The sequence below is a fragment of the Pistacia vera genome, unplaced genomic scaffold, assembly GCF_008641045.1.
Source record: "Pistacia vera cultivar Batoury unplaced genomic scaffold, PisVer_v2 Contig196, whole genome shotgun sequence".
NCBI classification, from domain to species: domain Eukaryota; kingdom Viridiplantae; phylum Streptophyta; class Magnoliopsida; order Sapindales; family Anacardiaceae; genus Pistacia; species Pistacia vera.
Genome location: NW_022195997.1, coordinates 836,481 through 863,466, shown reverse-complemented (window position 1 = coordinate 863,466; position 26,986 = coordinate 836,481). Strand labels below are relative to the sequence as shown.

Genomic DNA, 26,986 nt, shown 5'->3' with positions numbered 1-26,986 from the left:
CTCAACTTGCGGCAGCCCATAAAACTGATTAATAGCAACTACAGTAAACACTACCTCTTTACCTCTTACCATTGTCCTCCTATCAACGCTATCAAGAACGTTGGCATAGAACTCTTTTACCACAGAGGCAACAGCAGGAGCAGGGGGTTCTTTGCAAAATATCGCCCAACCCAGAGCTTGAATTACATCAGTTATTCTCCTAAAATCTTCTGTAAACACCAGCCCTCTTTCTTCAATAAATCCACCTGGTTTCTTTGCAAAATTCTCATATCTTTCTTAGGCAGCCTGACTAACAAACCGGATATCACTAGAGGCCAGCCCTTTTCCTTTTTCTCTCCTATCACTGCCTGGTTTTCTTTTGGGTGCCATTATCACTATTTCTCACTTAACCCAAACACACAGTTAAACTACTCTCAATGCCCAACAAAAATTCACCACACTCCCACAAACGACAACTTCCTTTCTTCAATCAGGCAACAATCACAAAATAACCACCGGCTCTCACAAAAATCAAATCAATCTCTCCCAATTTTCAACAACCAACAACAATCAACCCACACTCCCACAAAATTCAAATCAATGGGTTCCAATCTTCAACAATCAAAATTACTTTGCAAATTGGGTGAGAAACACTTATTTGAGCTGTATTCTGTCCAAATGTGCCTTGAATTGGTATGGATTAGCTGAATTTTTGAAAACCCCCAAATTCTCTTTTGGAACCCTAACCTTTATTTTTCACGAAAATTCCTCTTGCTTCCTTAATCTACGAAATGCGATGGGAAATTGAATGTGTGAGTGAGCAATGAGGAAAAAAAATTGAGCACTTGTGAAAGAAAGTGATGGTCAGCGTGTTGGATAGAGAGGAAGAGAGGTTTGTGAGAAGAAAAAGAATAAACTGTGAAAGATAAGTGCAGAAACGTGAGTGAATTTTTTTTTAAATGCAATATCGCGTTGGCTGGTATGATCACTGCGACGATCGTGCTTTTTGTCGCGGTTTTGTGCTGGACTCACGCTCGCTGCAACGAGTGTGTTCAATCACCAACTCTTCTTTTCATGCGCTTAACTCACGCTTGTTGTAGCGATGATTTGTACCACCGCGGCGAGCGTGATGGTGTCGTCTGATTGTTCCCCAAGTGCGTTTTGCCAATAACCTGAAAAAGAAAATTTGAACATCAGAATTAACGAACTAAATATAACGCAAAAACATAACAAATAAAAAATACTAAACAGAAAAAAATTACAAATAGAAATAAATAAATAAAAACCAAACAGAATCAAAATCTTGGGTTGCCTCCCAAACAGCGCTTGTTTAAAGTCTTAAGCTTGACTTCATTCTGTCGTCAATTAGGATTTTGAAGAAGAATTGAAACCCTCTCGTCTTCATTCCCATTCTCAATATAAGGTTTCAATCTTTGGCCATTGACTTTGAATGTTCCCTTCGTAGGATGGTGAAGCTCTATCGCCCTATGCGGAAACACACGATGAATTATGAACGGGCTAGACCATCTTGAGCGCAATTTTTCCAGAAAAAGTCATAGTCTTGAGTTGAACAACAGCACTTTGTTGCCCTCCTTGAATTCCTTGTTCACAATGTGTTTGTCATGCCACTTCTTAGTCTTTTCTTTGTAGATTCGGGCATTCTCATATGCATAATTGCGAAACTCTTCCATCTCATTGAGTTGCAGTAATCGTTTTACTCTTGCGGCTTGTAGATCAAAATTACTTCACTGCCCAATATGATTTGTACTCTAACTCTACTGGCAAGTGATAAGCTTTTCCGTAAACCATCCGATAGGGCGACATTCCTATTGATGTTTTGAATGCCGTTCTATATGTCCATAGTGCATCATCAAGCTTAGTTGCCCAATCCTTTCGAGAGGTGTTTACTGTCTTTTCCAAGATTCGTTTCAGCTCCCTATTGGATACTTCGACTTGGCCACTAGTTTGTGGGTGATATGGAGTAGCAACTCGATGTGTAACTCCATACTTGCTTAACAATGTTGCGAATTGGCGATTGCAAAAGTAAGAACCACCATCACTGATAATGGCTCTTGGCATGCCAAACCTTCAAAAGATATTCTTCTTCAAACTTGATAACTACGCGAGCATCGTTTGTTGGCAACGCAACAGCTTCCACCCACGTTGAAACATAATCTACAGCAACCAAAATAAAACGGTTAGAAAACGAAGAAGGACAAAGTCCCATAAAATCTATCCCCACACATCAAACAATTCTACTTCTAGGATATTATTTAAAGGCATGGCATTTCTCCTAGATATGTTCCCAACCCGTTGACACTCATCACAACTCATAACAAAATGAAAAGCATCTTTAAAAAGAGTTGGCCAGAAAAATCCTGATTGAAGAACTTTAGCGGCAGTCTTTATCGAACCAAAATGACCACCAACTTCCCTTGAATGACAATGACGAAGAATATTTGTCATCTCTTCTTCTGGCACACATCTTCTTATCATTTGATCGGCGCAATGCTTGTACAAAAATGGAATAGTACTTTAAATATGCAAAAAGTTTCTTTCGTCTTTGGGAGTTCATTCCAGGAGGCAATACTTTCTACGCCAAATAGTTCGTAATATCTGTAAACCACAACCCTTCTTGAATAGCAAACAATTGCTCATCCGGGAAGTATTCGTTGATTGGCTTTTCTTCCTCTCGAACTTCTTCATTGGACTCCAATCGGGATAAATGGTCAGCCACTTGATTTTCTGTTCCTTTCTTGTCCTTAATCTCCAAGTCAAATTCCTGTAAAAGCAATACCCATTGCAATAATCTTAGCTTGGAATCTTGTTTTGCTAGGAGGTACTTCAACGTAGCATGGTCAGTATACACAATAACCTTGATACCTAGCAAATAAGAACGAAATTTGTCAATAGAGAATACTACTGCTAAAAATTCTTTTTTAGTAGTTGCATAATTTAACTGTGGTTCCGTTAAAGTCTTGCTGGCATAATAAATCACATGTAAAACCTTACCTTTCTGCTATCCTAAAACAACCCCTAAAGCATAGTCATTTGCATCACACATGAGTTCAAAGGGTAGTTCCCAATCGGGCGCAACAATAATAAGAGCATAAATTAATTTTGCTTTTAAACACTTAAATGCATCTAAACACTCTTGACTGAAATTAAAATGAACATCTTTAGCCAATAAATCACAAAGAGGTTTAGAGATTTTAGAGAAATCATGTATGAATCTCCTATAAAAGCCCGTATGCCCAAGGAAACTTCTGATAGCCTTCACTGAATTTGGAGGCGGTAGTTTCTCAATGACTTCAATCTTCGCTCAATCCACCTCAATTCCATTCGTAGATATCCGATAACTTAACACAATCCCATCTCGTACCATGAAATGGCACTTTTCCCAATTGAGCACCAAGTTAGTGTCAACACATCTCTGCAAAACATTCGATAAGTTAGTTAAACAATCATCAAAAGAATCTCCAAAAATAGAAAAATCGTCTATAAAAACTTCAATGGACTTCTCAACCATATCAGAGAATATTGAAATCATGCAACATTGAAAAGTTGCAGGAGCGTTACACAAGCCAAAAGGCATTCTTTGATAGGCAAATGTTCTGTATGGGCACGTGAAAGTCGTTTTCTTTTGATCTTCTGGCACTATAGCAATTTGATTGTAGCCTGAATATCCATCCAGGAAACAATAGAACTCATGGCCAGCTAACCTCTCCAACATTTGATCGATGAATGGCAATGGAAAATGGTCTTTACGAGTCGCAAAATTTAGTTCGCAATAGTCAATACATACTCTCCATCCCGTGACTGTTTGTGCTGGAATCAGCTCATTGTTATCATTACGGACCACTGTCATTCCTCCCTTCTTTGGCACTACTTGAACTGGACTCACCCATGCACTATCCGAAATTGGATATATGATTCATGCATCTAAAAGCTTCAACACCTCCTTCTTGACCACTTCTTGCATTGATGGATTCAATCTTCTCTATGGTTGGACAGTAGGCTTATAACTTTCCTCCATTAAGATCTTGTGCGTGCAGATTGAAGGACTGATACCTTTTATATCCCCAATTGTCCATCCAATAGCCTTCTTGTATTTTCTCAATATGCGCAGCAACTTTTCTTTATCTACAACACTCAAAGAAGCATTAATAATGACTGGAAAAAATTTACCCTCTTCTAAAAATGCATACCTTAAATGAGATGGTAGTTGCTTGAGCTTAAGTGTAGGTGCCTTTGTGATTGGTAAAGTTGACTAAGACACCACAACTCCAATTTCTCTGATCGAATTAGCTTCAGGACGAACCAAGGGTGGTAAAGCATTTAAGTATCTTAAACACTCTCTCATCTCTTCACTATCAACTTCATCCTCATGATCTCTAGAATTCATCAAACAATTCTGTAAAGGAAAAATGGGGTAGCTCTCTTCAAAATTCTACTCCACTATGGTGTCGAGAACATCAATCTTAAAACATGAGTCTAGTTCAGATGGATGCTTCATAGATTCAAAAACATCAAATTCTACTTGCTCATCATCTTCTACCCTTAAGATTAATTTTCCTTGGTGGACATCTAGCAATGTTCTACCCACGGCTAGAAAAGGTTGTCCTAAAATTAAAGGTATCTCCTTATCTTCCTCCATGTCTAACACTATGAAATCTATTGGGAAAATCAGTTTATCTACCTTAATCAAGACGTCTTCTACCACCCCCCTAGGATATGTTATCGATCGATTAGCTAATTGGAGAGACACGGTGGTTGGCTTCACTTCTCTTAATCCAAGCTTCCTGTAGATGGAAAACGGCATTAAGTTAATACTTGCCCCTAAATCACATAATACTTTATTAAAATAACAACTACCAATAATACAAGGGATAGTAAAACTCCCTGGATCTCTTAGTTTAGGTGGTAGTTTCTTTTGAATCAGCGCACTGCATTCCTCCGTGAGCATAACTTTCTCGTTCCTCGAATTTTCTCTTGTGTGTGAGGATCTCCTTCAGTAACTTCGCATACTTCAACATTTGTTCTAGCATATCAACAAAAGGGATATTAATATGTAAAATTCGAAACATGTCAATAAACTTACCGAATTGCTTATCGAGCTAATGATTTTTCAACCGTTGTGGGTATATAAGGGTTGCCTAGCTTGAAGGAAGTTTCTGCTCAGATGCATGCTCGTTGCGGCCACCATCTTCATCGCCATGGCGATGAGTTGAAACTTCTGACGCATTCGGAGCAAGATCACGCTCACCGCAGCCACCAGATTCATCGTCGCGGTGATTGTCCCTGTTTTTGACCAATTTCGCTGCAATCTCACGCTCCCCGTGACCACTGTCATCACCACCGCGGCGATCATCCTTCTGCTCATCCTTCAGGTCTCATTCTTGCCTCAGTTTTTCACCCTCTGAATTTTCCAAAATTCGTCCACTCCTCAAGGTGATTGCATGCGCTTGTTCCTTGGGATTTTTCTCTGTATCACTTGGCAAAACTCCTTGAACTCTTCTCGCTAATATGTTGTGAATTTGCCCAATTTGAGTCTCAAGGTTCCTAATAAAGGCTGATTGATTTTGAATCAGGACGTCAGTCGTCTCAAACCTCTTGCTTGTTTCTTCAATTAACTTAGTCAACACATTATCTAAATTAGCTTTTGGCTCTTGAGGTTGAAAAACAAGAGCTTATTTTTGCTCATTGTTGTTGCTCCATGAAAAGTTCAGGTGTTTCCTCAATGCTAGATTATATGTATTGGAATATGGATTCTCTTGCCTCCTTTGGAAATTATTGACGTAATTGGCTTGTTCAGGCTGAGCAAACGGGCTCCCTTCTTGGCAATCCTTCAATGAATGATTTCCTAGACAAAGGTCACATATTAGAGAAGAAGATTCAATTGCATTTACTTTCAACACATTACCTAATTGCTTCTAGATGTTCAAAAGTTGAGCAGCCAATGCAGTGTAACTGTCAACTTTGTGCACTCCCGCTGATCTCCTTGTTGAAGTTCTCTTTGGAGTCCTCATATAGTTATTGTTCGCCATCACCTCAATCAGATTGTATGCATCGTCTGGTGTTTTATTGTTCAAGGCTCCCCCACTTGCAACATCAATCATAGCTTGAATAGTTGGTAGCAACCCTTGGTAGAACGTTTGCACTTGAGACCAAATTGGTAAACCATGATGAAGGCACCTCCGTAAGAGATCCTTATACCTTTCCCTTGCTTCATACAATGACTCTGAATCTTGTTGGTAAAAGTTGGTAATCTCACTCCTCAGCTTGGCAGACTTGGCAGGTGGAAAGTATTTAGTGAGGAACGCTTGAGCTAACTCGTTCCATGTCGTGATGCTCCAGATGGCAGAGAAATCAACCAAGCCTTAGCTTTATCCTAAAGAGAGAATGGGAAAAGTCTTAGCCTAATTGCATCATCGGATACTCCATTATGCCTAAATGTGTCGCATAACTCCAGAAAATTTGCAATATGCAAGTTAGGATCATCATTAGGTAACCCAGCGAATTGGACTGACTGCTGAATCATTCCAATAATTGTTGGCTTAATCTCAAAATTATTCGCTTGAACAGGTGGTCTCCTAATGCTAGAATAGCACCCATCAATAGTAGGACTAGAGTAGTCCTTCAATGCTCTCTAAACCACTGCTGCTCCACCATTTGCATTTCCCCTTAAAGTATCCTCAGTCTCATTCTCTTGATTTCCCATATTGGGATTCACAATTCTTGCGTTAGCCATTGATTTTTCAGAGTCAGCTTGCCTCTTTTTTTCCTCAATTGTTTCACGGTTCTCTCGATCTCAAAATCTAGTGGATTAAGATCACCACGACCTCTTGAACGTAAACTCTCCAAATTCTAGCTAAAAACAACAAACAAAAATAAAACAAATCAAATTAGCAACTAAATATTTCATATTGATATTGGTAAAATGAAATAGTTCCCAGGCAACAGCACTAAAAACTTGACAGGCTTTTCGCAAGTGTACGAAATCGTGCAAATAGTAAAACTTGAGTAAATGAGTGTCAAATCCCAAGAGAACTACCTACCAAGTACCAAACTAGTCTATTTTATTGCTATTTGATGAAATAGAATTTTATGAATGAATTTAACAAATTAAAAACTAAACAAATCAGAGTTTTATAAAAGCTATGGTATAAAGATCAATAAGGCTAAACCCTACGGCACAAATTTCACACCAATTTAATCCTATGTATTGACGATCATTACTAACCTAATTAAGCTTATTCTAAAAGCCAAACTCTCTATTATTCCCCTAATTTTCTCTTGAACAATTAGTGAATTAACCCTTAAAAAACAACTCAAAATATCTCTAAGTTGGATTTAAAAGCTAAGAGATCATTAAGTTCCAAGGAATTTACCGGAGCCTTACAGATCGCGGTAACCTATCTCTAGCGTTTGCTCAATCTATGGTTTTATTACCTTAGACAAATCTCGATCTCAACCTAACCCATGCTATTATTTAACTCTCGGGCCCTTGAGAATTGAAAACATTACACACAATAATAAAACTTAGAATCAATGCTTAATAAGAAATTAATAAAGAAAACATCAACACATATTCATAAATTGGGCTATATCCTTAGCCCTAGAAAAGAGATTTAGTTCATAATCGTAATAATAAAAACCATTATTCTATTCAATGACATGAGTTCAAGAAAAAAAAATATAAACACTTCCCTAATCGGTGAACGAGAGCTTCAAGAATCCCGATCTCCAAACTAGTAGCCGTTCTTCTCTTTCTATCTCAAAAACTCCCCCCAAAACTTCTTAAAGACCCTTATTTATATCCTAGGGTTTTGATTTTACTTAGGAAAAGAGTAAATGCCTTAGCCCATTCAGATTTGGATTAGGATAATGCATTAACTTAACAAGCCCGTGACCCATTGCTGCGGCGGTAAGAACAGTCGCTGCGGCGATTGTTCTTTCTGTCCAAGGCATCCATGATCTTCAGAATTTGGTAAAGTCATCAACACAAAATTTTTAGCTCTCTGAACAAGCTTTCCAATGCCAATAGAATCGTCAAATTCAGATTTCTACAGCTCAAGTTATGATAGAAACATCGAAGCACGCTCATCTTGAAGGATTTCCAGATTTTACGTTATATTTTCGACGAGTCACAACTTTCTCGTTTCAACTTCGATTCTTGTACCGTTTGTTCCTTCGCGTCATGAATTCCATTGACATCATTCTTTTCCCTTCAAATATTTGTTTGAACCTAAAAATACTCAAAATACACCTGTGATCCCGTAAAAGGTATTTATGAAAGAATTTATTCAAATACCACAATTTAAACAAATTTTTCACAAATAATCCAATTAAATCACTAACAAAATATATACTTTCAAGATCTTATCAATGAGAGAATTTCGAAATAAAATCAACAACAGCTTACCCTTTGATTGCTGTTTTCAGTTTGTAATGCAAATCGAATTGACTTAGTTCCATAGCCCATTTAAGCAACTTACCTGAAGCCTCCAGTTTCTGAAGAACTTGTCTGAGTGGGTAGCTGGTTAATACATGGATGGTGTGAGCATGGAAATAAGATCGTAGCTTCTTGGAAGTGATTAGCAGGGCAAAAGCTAATTGTTCTATCTCCAGATACCATGTCTCAACGTCCAGTAATCACTTGCTCGTATAATATGTTGGCCACTGAATTCTTCTGCCTTCTTCCCGAATCAGAGTTGCGTTACCGCATACTAAGAGACGGACATGTAGAGAAATATGATTTCTTTGGGAAGTGGCTTGGACAGGAAATGTGGCTTTCCGAGATGCTCTTTTATACTCTGGAAAGTTCGCTCACATTCTGAAGTCCATTCGAATCTCTTGTTAGCCCTAAATATATTAAAAAACGCCAAACAACGATCTGTTGCTCTTGATATGAAGTGATTGAGAGTCGATATCCTCCCATTCAAGCTCAAACTTGCTTTCGGTTGGCGGGACTCTTCATATCTAAGAGGGCTTAAATCTTTTCAGGGTTGACTTCAATTCCCCGATAGTTAACCATATATCCTAAGAATTTCCCTAAGGATACTCCGAATGAACACTTAAGAGGATTAAGTTTCATTCTATATCTCTGGAGTATGTCGAACATCTCTGCGAGATTGGCTATATGATCTGAAGCGACATGCGACTTGACCAGCATGTCATCGACATAGACTTCCATTGATTTCCCTATCTGCTTAAAAAACATACGGTTAACCAAACATTGATAGGTTGCCCTAGCATTTTTCAGACTGAAGGGCATGACTTTATAACAGTACAGTCCTCGATCTGTAACAAACGAGGTATGCTCCTCGTCGGGTGCATACATCTAGACCTGATTATATCTCGAGTAGACATCCATAAAACTTAATAGTTTGTGCCCAGAAGTGACATCAACGAGCTGATCGATTCTGGGCAAAGGGAAACTGTCCTTCAGACAGGCTTTGTTGACATCAGTGAAATCAATGCAAGTTTGCCATTTGCTATTGGGTTTCTTCACCAAAATAGGATTGGCGACCCAACTCAGATAATGAGCCTCCTGAATGAACCCGATTGAGAGGACCTTATCTACCTCAACCTTAAGAACGACATAACGCTCTAGATCCATAATTCTTCTTTTCTGGCAAACTGGCTTGATCTCACTGTCGAATGTTAAGTGCATGACATATTACATTCGGGCTTATCCCAACCATGTCAGCATGGGTCTATGCAAAAACATCAATATTCTGTCTGAGGAAGCTCGTCAGATCTGCAGTGAGCTGAGGGTTGAGATTACTTTCGATTCTCAATACACGGGTTGGCTCGCTTTGGTCAACTGATACCTCAGATAGATCTCAACAGGCCCACTATGGGAATATTCCTCCTGAACTCGAGGGTCTATATTGTCTTCCATTTGTCATGGCTGTGGTTTGATCTTGTTGATTGCCTTAACCTGCTTGAGAATGCCTATTGGTCTCCCTTTCCCTTTGCATGCCATCTGCACTACTCTTATATAGCAGTCATGAGATTCATGCTGAGACCCCTTGACTTCCCCACACCCTGTCGGAGTGAGAAATTTCATCTTCAGATGATAGATGGAGGTGACAGTTTTGAAGTTCCGAAGTAGAGGTTGTCCCAATATGCCATTGAAAATGGACGGACAATCTACTGCCAAGAACTCTATCATCTTAGTCACTTCGTGAGTCTCACCCAAAGTGATAGGAGTGCAATTGTTCCCTTGGGAATCAGATGATCCCTTGTAAAACCATAGAAGGGGATAGAGGCAGGCTTTAGATCCGCCTCGTCCAATTGCATTTCCTTGAATGCTTGCTGAAATAAGATATTCACAGCACTATCATTATCCACCAACATCTTGTGGACTTCGCACTGACCTATTTCATGCGCGACAACAAGTGCATCATCATGGGGGTGATGCAATTATACCGCATCTTTGCCTGTGAAGGTAATCTCCTCCTCTCTGCACACATTTGTCGATCGCAACGTCGTGTTCATCACACTTACAGGGTCATGGCGAGCTTCTCGAGCATACTTTTCTTGAGCACCCGAGAATTTCCTACAAAATGTGGTCCTTCAAATATGATCCCAACGAGATGGAGGCCCTTGTGACCACGGTGCTTCTTCCCCTGGTCCCCTTGATCCTTCTCCCGAGTGGGAGTTGGACCATCAACATACTTTTTGAAGTGCCCCTTTTTAATGAGGTCTTCAATCGTCTGCTTAAAAGCTCGACATTCATCGGTATGGTGCCTATTATCTCGATGATAATGACAATATTTTTTGTTGTTTCTTGCTAAGGGGGATTATTCATGGGCACTAGCTCTCTAAGCAGATTAGCTTCTTTTGATCCCGAATAGTTGATACCAATTCATTCAGTAAGTACACTGATTCTTGTCGCGATCACGACGAGGGACATGGGCATAAGACTTCTTGGGCTCAAATCGCTGCTTCTTTCTCTTTCTCTAATCGTTATTAGCCCATTTGCGATTAGACTTTCTACTATCCTCCCCCCGGTTTCCCTCCCTCTGACTAAGAGCGCTAGTCAAAAGACTAGGGTCGTGGCGGTTCAAGGCAGCCATTGAATTTTCAATCCTAAGATGTTTATCAGTGAGGTGATAAAAGCGAGTAAGGGAAATATCATCCTCAGACTGCAGCTTTTTCCACAGGTCAGCTTGTGGGCAAACTCTCGTAATAATAAGGGTTCAAACTGAATCTTTGGGTGTATTAGCCCCCTTATTCAGCTCCCTGTAGAACCTGTCAATATAGGACTAGAAAGACTTATTCCTTTCTTGCCGTGTGTTGTTCAGAAAGCTCAACGGCATTGAGAACTTCCTATTAGCTTGGAAGTGTCTCAGAAATAATAAACTCATCTACTGCCACGAATTAATAGATCATAACGGAAGTGATCTAAACCAACGCTTGGCATGGGCAATCAGAGTCACTACCAAGCAGCGACATTTTGCCAAGTTAGAAACTTGGTGAAGCTTCATGAGATCGTTAAACTCATTGAGATGATCCTATGGATCAGAATTCCCATCGAATGCTCGCATGTCGGGCATTATAAATCTTGATGGGAGAGAAGCAATCAACACTATTGGAGAAAATGGAGACGCCTTAGCGACCTGCCCTCGCTCATTTTGCTGAGCTCTAATTTGATCCAGAGCTCGCTGCAACTCCTCAATCTGAGGAAGCAGAGCTATCGGGGGATCACTTTCTGCAACATGGGTTCGCCCTTCACGATTGTGGTTGAGGAAATACCGTAGGTCAGACTTTTCCTCACCTCGACCGCAACTTCCAGCACACCTTGACACACGCTGGTTGGAGCCATGTGAAAGCAATAAATGGCTAGGGGAGTCATCCCGACCTCCACGGTGGTCAGAACCGACCTACGGATGGTGGGCATTTCCCTTGCGGTGATGGTTGAAACCATCACACCGGCGATAATGGGAATCTCCCTGCCTTGCACTCTTGTGAGGGTGCCCATGTGATGTGGCGTGGGACGGTTCATGATGCGATATACTGCCAAGTCGCAAAGCCATAAGTATTCTACCTACTTCACGACTAGTATTCGCTGGTCCCTTAGAGCCCTTTGGCCCATTATCTGCCACCTGCTTCCCCTTATCTGTATACGCTGTAATGCGTGCAGAATGAGTTTTTGCCCATTTCTATGCTCTAGCGCGACCTACAGGCGACACTGCTCTATCATAATCGGGCGGTACGACCTGATCCAAACGATCTAGCCTTCAACTGACCGTTGAGAGAGTATTGTTGAACCTCTTCAAGTAATTCATCATAGCTAGGTCGAGCTGTGAGCTCAAGGGAATATCCGCCACAGTAACTTGCGGAATTGGAGGTACTTCAGGAGAAGTATCATCCTATACTTGGAGGATCTCCTCATTTCTGGTGCTAGCTCGCTCGGCTTCAAGACCACGAGTCATTTGTTCGTGAGTAAAACTGATTGATCAGAGATTCTTGATGAAGAGCGGATACTAAATCAGACCCTCCTTCTAGCACCAAACTGTTGATGCATGATTTTGACACTAACGACTAGCACATGCAAAGTGCTAAGTTTTTCTTATAAACTACACGTGAATGATTAGGATAATCAATACTAAATAATAAATAAGAGATAGATTTTTAAAGTTGTTCGGATGTTTAAAGCGAATCCTACATCCACTGTTATTTTATATATGAAAGATTACAGTAGGTCGCATATAGCGAACAGCGAGCAGAGGTACAATAACCAAGTATTCGAATGGAATCTCAAGTCAGTCTCTTTCTCGCAGGTTATCTTTGCTTTGAAAATAAAGATTACAATCAAAATGAGATTTCAAGATCAGAATCTCGAAAATGAGAGGGGAAGTCCTCTATTATAAATAGAGAAATTCAAGGTAATGATTACAAATTTACAAGTGGATAGGTGCCGTGCAAGTCCTTCCTTGCATCACATTGTCTGATAACTTAAGAAATATCCTCAAATTACCTAGGGTTTGGACAGGTGTGCGACCCTCATTCACTCATAGACAAAACCTGAATCTGTCAAGTTGGTGACAGCTATATTCTTTTTGTCTTGGGGCGATGTGGCAACTCCTAGACGGCACAAAGTCTTCTTAAACTCTGATTGATACTTACTAATATAAGCTTACATCAACCTTTGACTTTTTAGACATAACACAAAACACACTCCTTTATATAGAAATTTAACGTTCTACTCAAATTAAGCCCTAATCTAATTAATTAAATCGAACACTAAAACTCATATATTTTAGCGAATACTAATCTAAATAGAATTACAATAACTTTTAATAAACTAAACATGTTTGATGTAATTTCCAAAATATTTCACCGACAAAAAATATTTTATTGGGCACATTTATTAAGTGGATCGGTCCATATAGTGAACTATTAAATTTTCTATATATTTTATTTTGATGCCTTCTTTCAGGCAACTAAATGGAGCATAATGTTCAGATTTCCTACCGTCACTACCATACCACCATGAGATTATTTCATGAAACTTGTCTGTATCTTTAATTGCTTCTCCGTTCCCCTTCTTTTTTCAAAAATTAATTTAAAAGAAATATGTTTGAATTTAAGTGTTATTAATTTCACGAGTAAGACCCTTTTTTTCTTTTTAAAAATCATTTATCTTTTGATTTTAAAGAGAAATAAAAACAAGTAAGTTTGCTATCCAAAAACTGATGATTTGATAAAAAGAAAAACATTAATTATTTAAAAAATTGAAAGATTATTTTCATATTTAAAAGAGCATTTATTATATCTATTTATGGTTAAATAAATATAAATTATTTCTCTTATTTCAAAGCCATTTAGAGTTTTGCTTGTAATATTAAAACTATCCAAAAAGAAAAAGAAAAAATTCTCCCCAGGCCCTCAACATAATGAAGGGACTATACACATTATGTATATAGCCTGAATTAAATGCGCAGACCAAGTATATATTAAGTATCTAGTATCTACATACGAATGAAATACTCAAATAACAAAATCTATACCCACAAAATTAAAAATTGTGAGCATAATTTTTGAGAAGCGTTTAAATGGACATGGACATATCACCTCAACAATGGCCTAACTAGGGTCACAGTAAATAGTCTGTTTTCAGAAAAAAAAATTTCAATGTAGTACAGAATAGATAAGATAGTGGCATATCTAATCTTCTGCATCTGCATGGAAGAGTCGCCATTGACAATGACATGGCTCTATCCTTAGATTTTGGACGCCAGACAATGCGAATGGCCATGTTCAATGCACTGAATTGAAGGGTTATTTTCCAATTTAATTTCTAAACTTTTACTGTGTCTGTCTACAATAATTTTGTGGCTTGCTTCTGAAGAAAATCTGTGACTCATCTTCCCATTTTCCAGAATATGAACACTTTTCCATTATTATTATATTTTCGTACCTCCACTTATGCTGAAACTGAAACTGAAAACGCTTTCGATTTGTTGGCTTTAAGAATAACCACTTACAGTCCTCATGAAAACAAATATAAAAATACATTATTGCTGAGTGGGGAGTACTGTTACTTGCTTTTTCAGTCGTTTCAAACAAATTGCTGAGACGGTTTCACGTTGGTTCTGATAAACATTGTAAGAACTAGCTGATGTGTATGTATACGTAGATTCTGCAATGCAAATTAAATATTCTTCCAAGTTTTTAGACTTCAAGGACGCCCCTTTTGTTTACCTGCAGTTGATTTCATGATTATTAACATTGATTAATCTCAGTTCTTAATTTGCAGCATTAATATAGGCATGGATTTTTGTTTCTTTTCTTTCTATATCAAATATATAGGCATAGTAAGGCTAAACCCTATAAAGAATAGGAAAAAACTTCAGTTGACCTCTCTTTGAGGCCGGTTATATATAGATGCAGGCCGACATATAGTTGTTTTAAATTTTTTAAAAAATTTTTTAAAAAAAAATTAAAAAATTTGTGACGAATTTAGAGACCATGTATAATAAATCTTGAAACTCCGTGTTTTAGCTGAATACTTAAAAAGTCTTGACAGATTTTCAGTAATCCTATACCAAGCAATAAGATAATGCAACACGAATGGTAGACTTATTGATTACAATTTGTATATATCTCTACAGTCTACTATGAATCCAGACCTTAAGAACCAGCGCTCAATTGAATCCTTCAAGTGCAAGCATGCCTGGTTTTTTTTTCATTAAATTAAGTGCGCACAACAAATTTTATAGTAGAATCCTGCAGAAGCATGATGAAGAAGGTCTTCTCAAAATCTTTTGAGTTGTCCTCAACTTCTGATCCTCTCACCAGATCTCACAGGCCAAATGTTACACCAATTTTGACTTTCCCAACCACCAAAGGTCAAGGTCCAAAAAAACCTGCCAAAGGCCGGGCCAGTTATCTAATAGGCTGTGTTTGGAGATTAATACATTTATATGAATACAATAAAGACCGCAATAATCAGTTTAAGCTTTCACAAACTACCTAACGCCATGAACATTCATAATTATTTTATCTTTGAAAATTGAAAAATGTCGTTTTTAGAACTTGACTACTTGATTCGAGTCGTATTCAGTCATTGCTATTCAATAGGAAATCAATATTTTAATGTCGGATTGAATAAAATGCGATGATAACAGAAAATTTTGTTAAACGTTGGTAAAGTTGAATGATTGATATATTGAGAGTAAATTTTTTGGGTACAAATAGTCGTACACTTATAATAATGTAAAAACGATTGGAACAAATGATGTGTAGGGATTGAGTATATATATAGTAAAAAATTTATCCAAAATTTAAAGTCGTTGCCGAAAAATAATGTAGCAGCATCATAATTAATACATCTATGTTAACTTATGAGCTACAGAAATTCGGAAGTTGGTGAATATGGTGGCAAGATCTTCAATGTCAGCATACATTTGTATTCAACAAGAGGTAATGGGGAACACGTGTATTTCCATTTGAAGAACATATATTTGCGGGGTCAGATAGAATTATCAACTGAAGCAATTATAGTCCTCTTTGTGCTTGACTTCGATTTGGTAAAAGCAAGTTTTATACAGTAGAAGCAAATATATTGTCTGAAAAAGGTCTGAAGACATTACGTGGACTTAATTAATCAGGAGTGGTTTGATTTGACTTCCAGGTGGCGATGATGATAAAAGAATAATACTTGGCCATTAAATCCTGGGAGCAAATGGAAACAAGCTTTTCACGACATTATTTTTATGTAATATTCTAATTAAATTAATTGACACCGTTACTCTTTAATGGCCAGCGTAGTTATCTTTTCTGTAGCTAAGAGTCCAGAACATATTGGCTTATGTTTATCCGAAAAGCATATGTGTACATTCACAATTGCGCAGGATATTACACAGATGTGAACATCAGTTTATTAGTATTTAGTTTTACCGTATTTTAACATGATAATTCATATCAACCAGAGATACTCAGTCAACCCCAAAGAGGAGGAGAGGACTGAACAAAATGTGCACGTAATTAAAGATAACTGGTAAGGTCACCAAAGCGATATAACAAAGCAAAGAACAAGAGATTTTATAGTGGTCCGGCAGTTATGAAAACCAAACCTACAACCATTGTCATGTTATTATTTCGGATTGTTACAGGGTCTACTGAGGTTACAAAGGAACAACCGTGAGACCAGTGAATTTGTTTCTCGCGGCCAACCCTCTCTAACTCTCTCTAAAATGATCAAAGTGCTTATCTCCTAAACTTTACTACTACTGAAATCATCCTTCAGAACGGAGACTATGGGCTCCTTTTATACACATCTCGTCTGACAGTGGTTAAGGGTGGGTGTTACGGGGTTTTTTACACGCATAATCCCTTTAATTAGGATCTGAGTCAGTATTAACCATGCCTGTGACAGACTGGAGTATGCTAATGATAGTTTAACCCATACTTATGACAGTAACCACTTTATGGTGGAATTTAAGCACAAATGAGGTGACACGTGAGAGGATCTCGGTCAGTGGGCTTTGATGTACCCTAGGGACACGCAACACAAATCTAACGGTCCGGGAATTGAGCATAAGTGCATAACACCATACATCATCTTGTATTTAAGGGAGACAAGAAAATAAATTATAGTATATATCTTGTGATCAATGAATATCATGATCGATCTAATATTGTGTTAAAGTGAAAATATAAAAAGGTTTTTACATAATATAATTAAAATTTCAAAAGCAATAAATTAATACCTAAAACCAAATATGTTGTGATACATGTGCAATATATATAATTAAACAAAGCTCCATTCACCAAAAGAAAAGTAAATGGTAATGATATTACGTTGAACATAAGCTTCTTCCCAAAATTGTGATAAATGTTGCATTAAATAATGGTCTGATCAACCCACCATAGGCTGAAGATGATCTGGTATGATATAGTGTCATAATCATTAATTATATTGTTTTTATACTCTTCGTTGAAATATATTTTAATGACCATAGAATACCAATAAAAACTTGGCGGTACTGGATATATGTGTATAATGTAAATTATTCATGATCACTTCGGTACATATTTAACTGTTTAAATGGCTAAGTTAGAATCCAGGTAAGCCTTGTGCTATTTTTAGGATAGTCAACAAAGTTTTTGATCAATTTTTTTAACAAATAATATGTAATTAAAAAAAAAAAAAAAAAAGATAGAAATCGTTTCTTTTTCTAAACAAAGGTATTTCAAATTCTTTTATTTCGAATATATAATGATGACTAGCATCTTTAAAAATTATTTGTACATTGTCGAAAAAAACACCTTTATCAGTTCACTGTATGGAGCTGGCCTACTCGATTGTGACCAAGTATATTAACTACCCCTTTCCTTTCTGGCAGGTTTTAGCAAGATGAACTTTGTGGTTGACTTATTAACTCAAAACGACGGGTCAATTAGAGGAACTGATATGTATGTTTGGAAGCATATAGCCAGGTTGAAACTACTTTATCCTGTTTACTGTCATGGAGTCTCTAGATGGAAAATTAACATATCCTGAAAATGCATAATTTAGTGGAGTAATGTGCACCTCAAATTACTTGTCTTATAGACTTGAGATCAGAGTTATGCAAGAGCAATGATTGAGGGTGTTGAAATGTGTGAAAATCTAGTCCTTAATTTGATTAAAGATATATATCACTAGACTTGCGTTTCAAACTTGAATAGTTATTGCCGTTTTAATTTGATGTGCTACACTGGAGCACACTATCAATATCACTGCCAGAAACAAGGAAAAACCCTTAGTTACAAGCTAATTAACTGAGGAAGGTTTATATGGTGCTACATGCACTAATACCAATTTGATTTCTCCATTTGGAGGCTTTTGGTAGACAAAAACTTTACGCTATATGGTGGCATTCATAACATAAGATATAATAATTTGAATTATTTATACATAAATGCATTTTTGGAATGTTTTGAGGAAGCAAAAATCATTACGCTAAGATTCCTAGTTGTCGCAAGTGGGTATCCAATTACCGACGACTTTGTTTATAATCTATCTTTTTCTATTGTCATTCTTTGCATATCTTCGTTCTAAATTGGAGTTCAGTTGTTTTCATTTTCTAATGAATCAAATCACGTTTGTTGGGTTAAGTGGCTGCTCTTCATTTAGCTCATCCTGACCCCTGACCCACTACCCAAACAAGGTAGACGACAACCGCCTAATCAACGCCAAGTGGTGTAGGCTTTTCTGATTTGTTCAATACTCAGTCTTAACCATTCTCGAAACGCTTTCTTTTCAAGATTATGATCTCTTTCACTATCAATCTTAGTAACTTCTTCTGCATGTAATTAGTTTTTTTTTTTTTTTTTTTTTTTTTTTTTTTTTTTTTTTTAAGTTTCGTTAAATATATTAAGAAAATTAAGTTGATAAATAATTAAATAAAAGAGTGCATGCCGTCCAATAAAATTTCTACCGCCCAAAAAGCAAGTTATATTTTTTTTAAACCACCCCACTGCAAATAAAAGGCCAAATCAACTTGTTCATCAATGTCATTTTAGTGGTGCATATGTATATTTAATTATAAGCTATTCTTGAAAGTTTGATGATATTGATATACATTCCACACATTGTTATTGTTCGATCAGGGGAAAGAATCAACTAACTCTCAAACCCATTTCATTCTAATTAAATAAAATATACATGTGTGTATATCGAGTGTTATGATATGATACTTTTGGGAAATTATTGCCCATATTCAAATTAACAAGTAACCCATAGTTATCTGAAATCTGACTATTAAATCTAAATCCGCCAATTAACTCATTTAATTCACAGAAGAACACAGTCAAGTGTCATAATCTAACATTGACAGAAGTTCCTTAAGTACAGCTAGCTTCAACAATCAAATCTCATTCTGATCCAAATTGCCGAAGGAATCTAGCCAGGCGGCCACCACCGACAATTGAAAGTTTAAGTGATAATATGAAATGACTCTAATTTAGCAATTAAATGCACAAGCTCAATGCATTGAATGTAGCCATGCAACGGTGCCTATCGCTATCGAAAATTGTAAATTTGAAACAAAATATAAATATCAGTATACCGGATTCCAAGAGAATAACCATGTATTCCATGTGTATTGTGCGAGAGATATGTATCATTTGTGTATATTAAAATGATTTGATATCTTCGATAGCCAGAGAAGCAATATATATCCATATAGGCAAAAGATTTGAGATTCAGAATAATATCATCTATAGATGGTATAATTTGGAATATGACACAGTATTAATATATATGTCTTATCAACATCTTGATAAATATGTTAACTTATATATCTAGTTGTTACTGTTAAAATTGAGAGAGAAATTCTGATACCATGTCAGAATTGAGAAGACAAAAGAGATAATTAAAGAAAATCAAAGTATGTTCAAGAGATATTTTAAGAGAGTAAAAGAGACAACTAAAAGGGTCAAATATGCCCGATAGATGTTTGGAAAGAATTCAATTTAATTATATTGAGTTGTTGTAAATTGTATGTAAATATATATACAGCTTATTTATATAAAAGTGTGATAACTATATAAAGATATAAAATATTACAATAATGATGCAATCTTTGTAATAAAGGAAATATAATAATATCTAAAATACAATAGAAATGAGAATAATGTCAAATATTTTCATTTCATATCCATATGTCAACACAAAAAGTTTATAAAATGAGTATTATTGGCTGACATGCAATCAATCCTCTACTTAAATGGATTATGGATAGACTAAGGTTATCCGTAGTTATGGGATAGGTTATATTATTTAGAATCTTAGTTTGTTTAAAATGATAACTAATGGCCCCATAATGTTAAAGTATCGTAAAACCAAATGAGAATTTCTATTACTGTAAGCCAGTATCATACATATTATGATCTAGTTGAAATTAACCCTTTTTTGGCTTTAAAGAGCACAATAGATTTGCTTTTCTCCTAATCTTGGCAAATATGGAAACCATAAGTAACATTATTATACGAACAGGGGGTAATTAAGTTTATTCTGGTATTGTAAATCTTCCACAAACTGTGTATGATTCTCAACATATGGGGGTGTGGTTTAAGAGGCTTTAGTGTAATATTAAAAATTACAGTGGCATATTTATAAGATATAAATTGCAAACGTGACACCTAAAATTCCTCTAATCCAATATTAAATATTTTTTTTTTTTTTATTTCTACGTCAACTTCCATTAAGTTGATTCACTATAAAAAGGGTTGCCGCTCTTTGAAATTCTTTAGGGAGCCTCCCAATTGAATGATATTCCCTACTCCCAGTCATATTTAATTAATGGCAGTGACGAGTTCAACCCACAAGGTGAATTTCGGTGACCCTAGAAAGTTTGTGACTACGTTTAAATCTAAATGCAAAGAAACCCTCTTCCCAGATGATCCATTCGCACAGTTTAAAAATGAAAAACCAAGTCTCAGAGCCAGGAAAGCTCTACAGTACTTCATTCCAATCTTCGAATGGATATCTACATATGATTTCAAAATGTTCAGGTATGATGTCCTCGCCGGCATTACCATTACCAGCCTTGCCATCCCTCAAGGGATCAGCTACGCGAAACTCGCCGACCTTCCTCCGATCATCGGCCTCTGTAAGCTTCTTCTCAATTTCTTTTTCTTCTTTTTTCATCGCCTTGCTGGCTAGTTAATCATAAGATCGATATTAATGGGTGAGATTTACCGAGATAATGACTTGCACCAAATATGTAGTGAGATTCGGGTGCAATTTCAGAATATAAAGGTAGATGATGACAGGTTTAGAAATTCCAAACCAAATAATAAAGGATGAACGTATTGAGACTTTAAATTTGTGTGTATGGTTTACTAATGCATAGATTAATGTATCAGAGTAGAATAAAATGTATTACTTAAAGATTTATATAAGTAATTCTACCTTCGGTGGAGAGGCATAATCATAGATGGGCTGGCTGTTGCAGATTCGAGCTTTGTTCCGCCCCTTATATATGCCATTTTCGGGAGCTCAAAGCACCTTGCAGTGGGAACGGTAGCAGCATGCTCGCTGCTTATATCTGAAACAATTGAACGAAAGGTAACAGCTAAAGATGATCCTACCTTGTACCTTCACTTGGTTTTCACAGCAACCTTCTTCACGGGCATTTTGCAGACAGCTTTAGGTTTCCTAAGGTAATTAAGTTAATTGAATTAATCTAGCTACTACATATCTGTATCTTTACTTCATCAGTAAATTAATCAAAATCATAATGACCGACTAATCTATGCAGGCTTGGGATCATAGTAGATTTCTTATCACATTCCACCATCACTGGTTTCATGGGAGGCACTGCTATAATTATCTGCTTGCAGCAATTGAAAGGCCTCCTTGGCATGAAAACTTTTACTCATAAGACCGATGTGATTAGCGTCTTGCATGCAGTCTTCAAATATAGAAAGGAGGTGCGTTGGATCAAAATTAAAGTAAAAAAATATACACATTTTTCACTTTTCTTTTCAAGGATGAAATATTTTGATTATATCAGACAATGAAAATTTAACGTCAAAATTTCATGATCTTTTATTTCTTAAATCTGCTTTTTGTCTATACATTGCATGTATTAGCTAATATGAATCTCTTATTAATTCATATGCATCCTATCTCACTTCAACACAGGTCATTCTCTTTTGAATATTATATGCATCTTATCTCACTTCAACACATGTCATTCTCTTTTGAATATTATATATATAAAATCATTTTCTCATGGCAAATATTGGCAACTTGTCATCTACTCCATATATATAAAGTATACGCAATTAAGTGAGTGGAAAGCTAAAGTAATGAAAATGATGAGTTAGTTTGTTGCAATATTACAGTGGAAGTGGGAGTGCGCTGTTGTAGGTATAATCTTCCTAGCTTTCCTCCAATTCACAAGGTTCCTGGTAAGTTCCCTTGATTGCCGCTTGACTCGCCTATCATTCATCATTCTCTAACTATATGGTTTAAGTAAATTTCAAACTTATCTAATTTTTTTCCAATTGTAAAATTAATTACAGAGGCAAAGAAAGGCAAAACTATTTTGGGTATCAGCAATCGCTCCTATCATCACTGTCATAGTTGGCTGTCTTTTCGCTTATTTGGCAAAGGCCGAGCGTTTTGGAATCCAAATTGTAAGTGCATCTTTTTAGCTCCTGCAGGGTACTGTGCAGTAATTTCTTTTACTTTGAAACTTTATTACTTTTGAGTGGGATTTTAACTAAAAACCTCACTTAAATTTTTAAAATAAACTTATATGACTTTTTATGTGTCAACACCATATTGATTATGACAAAATAACATATTTATCACATCATCCTATAATATAATTTTCTCATAAGATAAGGAAAAAGTCCTCTCTGGATATATGAAAAGGATAAGTGAAAGTGAAGCAAGAAAGAGAAAGGAAAGGACTATAATGTAGTTCCCTTAATAATAAATTTAAAAGTTATTAAAATACCTTAAATTTTTATTCAACGATTTAATTATAGCTTAATAATTAAAATAAAACTGTTTAGCTTAGCTTGCCTACATCAAGACAATTCCCAGAAAAAAACAATGACTATGAACTTCTAAAATTATATAAATAAAACTGAAAAGAATTGTCAATAAAATTATTTATATATGTGCTTGTCCCCTGTGTCAGGTGGGTAATCTGAAAAGAGGGTTGAACCCTTCTTCCCTTCACTTGTTAAACTTTGACCCTGAGTATCTGCCCTTTACTTTGAAAGCTGGGATCATTACAGGGTTTGTGGCCCTGGCGGTAAGAAAACTTTCCTTGCATTTATACATAAACGTATGAAAATATCTTTTACTTTTTCAAGTGAATTCTTCTCTATTTTCGTTAATTAAGTTGTAGAATTTTATTAATATATTCAAAATAATGCAATCAGGAAGGAATAGCAATAGGAAGAAGCTTTGCCATTTTGAAAAATGAGCAAATTGATGGGAATAAAGAGATGGTAGCTTTCGGTCTCATGAACATTATTGGCTCGTTCACTTCATGCTACTTGACGACTGGTATATACGAAATTAATTTATTTCTTTTTTGTTTATAATATGTGCATTTGTTTTAATATTTTGGACAGTATTTTTGAAAAAGTAAGAGTTAAGTGGTAATAACAAGGTATGATTTAAAAATTAACAAAAACACTCCCCTAAGTTTGTTAATTTCTAAACACCCTTGTAATAAAAACATTAAAAATTATAAAAAACACCCCCACTCACCCATTAAATACCGACAGCCAATCACCCCGTCGGAGGGTGGTTAGAGTCACTGTATCAACATACGACCAACAGGATCTGATCGGTCGTGCGCCGAGATGGCCTTTTCTACCCAGATCCACTGTGGATTTGGCCCAAAAAAGGTCAGATCTAGTCGTCGTTGATGACTAGTAGGACCAAAGATCTAGTCATCAACGGTCGGATCTTTGGTCGTAAATCTAGCATTTTTCGGTCAAATCCACGATGGATCTGGTTGAATAGGCTATATCGGCACACTACCGGCCAAATCCAGCTGGTAGTGGGCCATTATACCAAATTCCAACCAGCTTCCAACAGTTGTGGCTGGAATCTGGCAAATGTGGGTGGATATAAGTGTTTTTGTCAATTTCTAAACTTTTTTAGGGGTTGTTTAGTTAAATTAACAAACTTAAGGGGTTTAACAAAATTGAATAAAATATAATAGTATTTTCAGAAAAAAAAAACAAATGTGTATTTTGGAAATGATAGGAATAGGATAGGGCAAAAATAGATAAACAAACACACCCGTGGATTGTAGTTAATTATCTGAGCAATTACATGGTGTGTGCATAATTTTCAGGACCATTTTCGAAGACGGCTGTGAATTTCAATTCGGGCTGTAAGACTGCAATGTCAAACATTGTAATGGCAATATTCATGATGCTTGTACTCCTGTTCTTGGCTCCTGTCTTTAGTTATACTCCTCTTGTTGCTCTCTCCGCCATTATCATGTCCGCAATGCTTGGACTTATTGACTATGATGAGGCTATTCACCTTTTTAAAGTTGACAAGCTAGATTTCTGCATTTGCATGGTTTGCTTCTTTGGTGTCACCTTTATATCCATGGATGTTGGCCTCATGCTATCCGTAAGGATTTCTTCAGAAACTTCAATAAAACTCGTCAATAGGATCACCGATTCCATATAAGTATATTCAAACATAAAATTCCTTTCATTCCAGGTCGGGCTAGCTCTTCTCAGGGCACTTTTATATGTGGCTAGGCCAGCTACTTGCAAGCTTGGAAAAATTCCAGACTCGGAACTATACAGAGACACTGAGCAGTATCCTGGTTCAATCCTGATTTCAGGGATCCTAGTTCTACAATTGGGTTCCCCTATTTACTTTGCAAACTGCAATTACTTAAGAGAGAGGTAATTGGGTGTGTGGGTGTGTTTTGGTGGAAAGATAAATTAATGTACAGAGCAAAATCTGAATTGTTCTGGTTAATTTTTGCAGGATTTTGAGATGGATTCGGGACGAAGAGAAACTGTCTGATTCAGGATCGAATACCATTGAGCATGTGTTGCTAGATTTGTCAGGTAGGATTTGATTCCTTCCACTGTCAAAAGATTAAGATTCATTCATCAAAATGAATCCAATGAGATGGATTGTGGTTAATTCTGCAGGAGTTTCGTCCATAGACATGACAGGCATTTCATCCCTCTCTGAAATAAACAGAATTCTTGAAGCAAAGCGTATAAAGGTATTCCTCTCAAAAGCCTTTAGTTAATATCCATCCTTATATCGAACACTTGGGAAAATTAGTAATAATTTTTTTTTTGGTTTTGAACAGGTTTCGCTAATAAATCCAAGGATTGAAGTAATGGAAAAAATGATATTGTCAAAGTTCACGACATCATGGGGAAAGAACGTTTTTTGTCTATTGAAGATGCCAGTTTGAGGCATGTCGGTTTTCACTTCAAAGAGATCAGAAACGGACCCATTACCGGATATATCTGCTTGCTAGTAAGGGTGTGTTGTGGTGTGATAGTGGTGAATAATGGATCAGGCCAGGTGTTGTCCATAGCCCTGGAATTAGAGGTCCAATTTATTAGGATTGTAAAGAGTAATAAAATACTGGAGTTGTATATAATTTCACATCTAGGACTTCAATAAGTAAGTTTGGTGTTTATGTACCTAGTTGGCCCAAATAGCATAATTTTTGGTGCAACTCGTTTGTGATCTGCACCAAAAACTCTTCCATCCGGGTCATTATTTTGTTTTGCAATAAATAAAATAATGTTAGAAAGTTTTGATCACATGCTGGCTACAACATCTCATTCCACTGTATTATGTGCGAGGTAGAGGAAAACATTGAGAAATCCAATTGTTCCCCAACTATATTTAAAGGATATTGCTGTAGTCTACTGACTTGAGGCCGTGCAATAGCACCTTTAGTTAAAGAGTGGCAGGTGAGGCATTGATGAAGTAATTTAAGAGTTATCTGACAAGATTACTCTTTTAGGTTATAGCAACTTAAATACTATTTGACTTATTATTGTGATTCAATATTTTGAAGTGTTGAGGTTAGACAAAAATTGGACTGATTTCTACTTTACTATTAAGTTTGTCAGAGTGTATTGAATGCGTAACAATAATCAATCTCCCAATTGTCTTTCTTCTTTTCGTACCATCAAATTTATCATCAAGATCAAGATTCACGATAAATACTGGTTTTTGATATATCTAACACACAGGATAAAAATGTTAAGTCAAATACAAAGCAACCAAAAGAACCAATACAACATTGATTCTTGAAAAATCAGTCATATTTAAGAGTAAAGATTATCAATTTCGTCAGCCAAACCACATTATGCCTATCCTGCATTTTTCAGTTCATAGATCATATGTGCCTACTCATCTTGGAATCACAAACATATATTTAGTTGTGAGTTGTGACCATTTTGTTACATCCTTTTGTTTACAGCTTTTTCTCCTTCTTTGACAACTCTGCTTTTGAGTTGAAACTTGGACTTGCTTTTCTGCTTTAATTTTTTTTTTTTTTTTTTTTTCCTTTTTGATTCATTCTGTGTGATTCCGAAAACATTTACTATTTTTGTTTTAGAGGGAGCCCAAGTTCAAAACTTCAAATTGATGTTACAGGAATGGATATTATTCTCTTTTCCTTCTTTTTTTAGCCTTCTTGGGCCACATCGATACAGCGTGTTCTGGTGTCATACACTAGAATTATTTTTCATTTTTTCAGTAGAATCTATGCGATCATATGATGATATTTTTCATGGAAATTTTATGGGGTTAATTTACCTTAATTGTACCCTTTATTTAACCTTCTGAGAGTGACTTAAAAAAAAAAATTTTGACACGAATAAAGGAATTGAAAGGTGGCTGTTGGTGGTTCATCGTAGTTTAATCTTATCTGTGGGTCACCACTGCAGTGCTTGCTTAACTACAACGATCGAATCCTGTTTATATATCTTGTTGGTATGGATTGTTTTTATGGTGATTCAT

At 36.4% G+C, this 26,986-nt stretch overlaps 1 protein-coding gene and 1 non-coding gene across 2 annotated transcripts; both read left to right on the top strand.

Annotated features, from left to right (window-relative positions):
- Positions 1-6,156: 6,156 nt before the first annotated feature.
- On the top strand, positions 6,157-6,263 carry LOC116128060. The gene has a single exon (XR_004127679.1). It is a non-coding gene; the product is annotated as a small nucleolar RNA R71 (small nucleolar RNA).
- A 14,460-nt stretch (positions 6,264-20,723) lies between these two features.
- Positions 20,724-26,508, top strand: LOC116127883 (probable sulfate transporter 3.5). The gene is given in 14 exon segments (XM_031413541.1): positions 20,724-21,095; positions 21,441-21,648; positions 21,747-21,918; positions 22,336-22,401; positions 22,516-22,629; positions 23,142-23,258; positions 23,389-23,515; positions 24,318-24,604; positions 24,698-24,888; positions 24,974-25,056; positions 25,144-25,220; positions 25,311-25,365; positions 25,368-25,419; positions 26,445-26,508. Coding segments are annotated over 14 exon segments (1,923 nt in total). The 5' UTR covers positions 20,724-20,785.
- Positions 26,509-26,986: the final 478 nt, after the last annotated feature.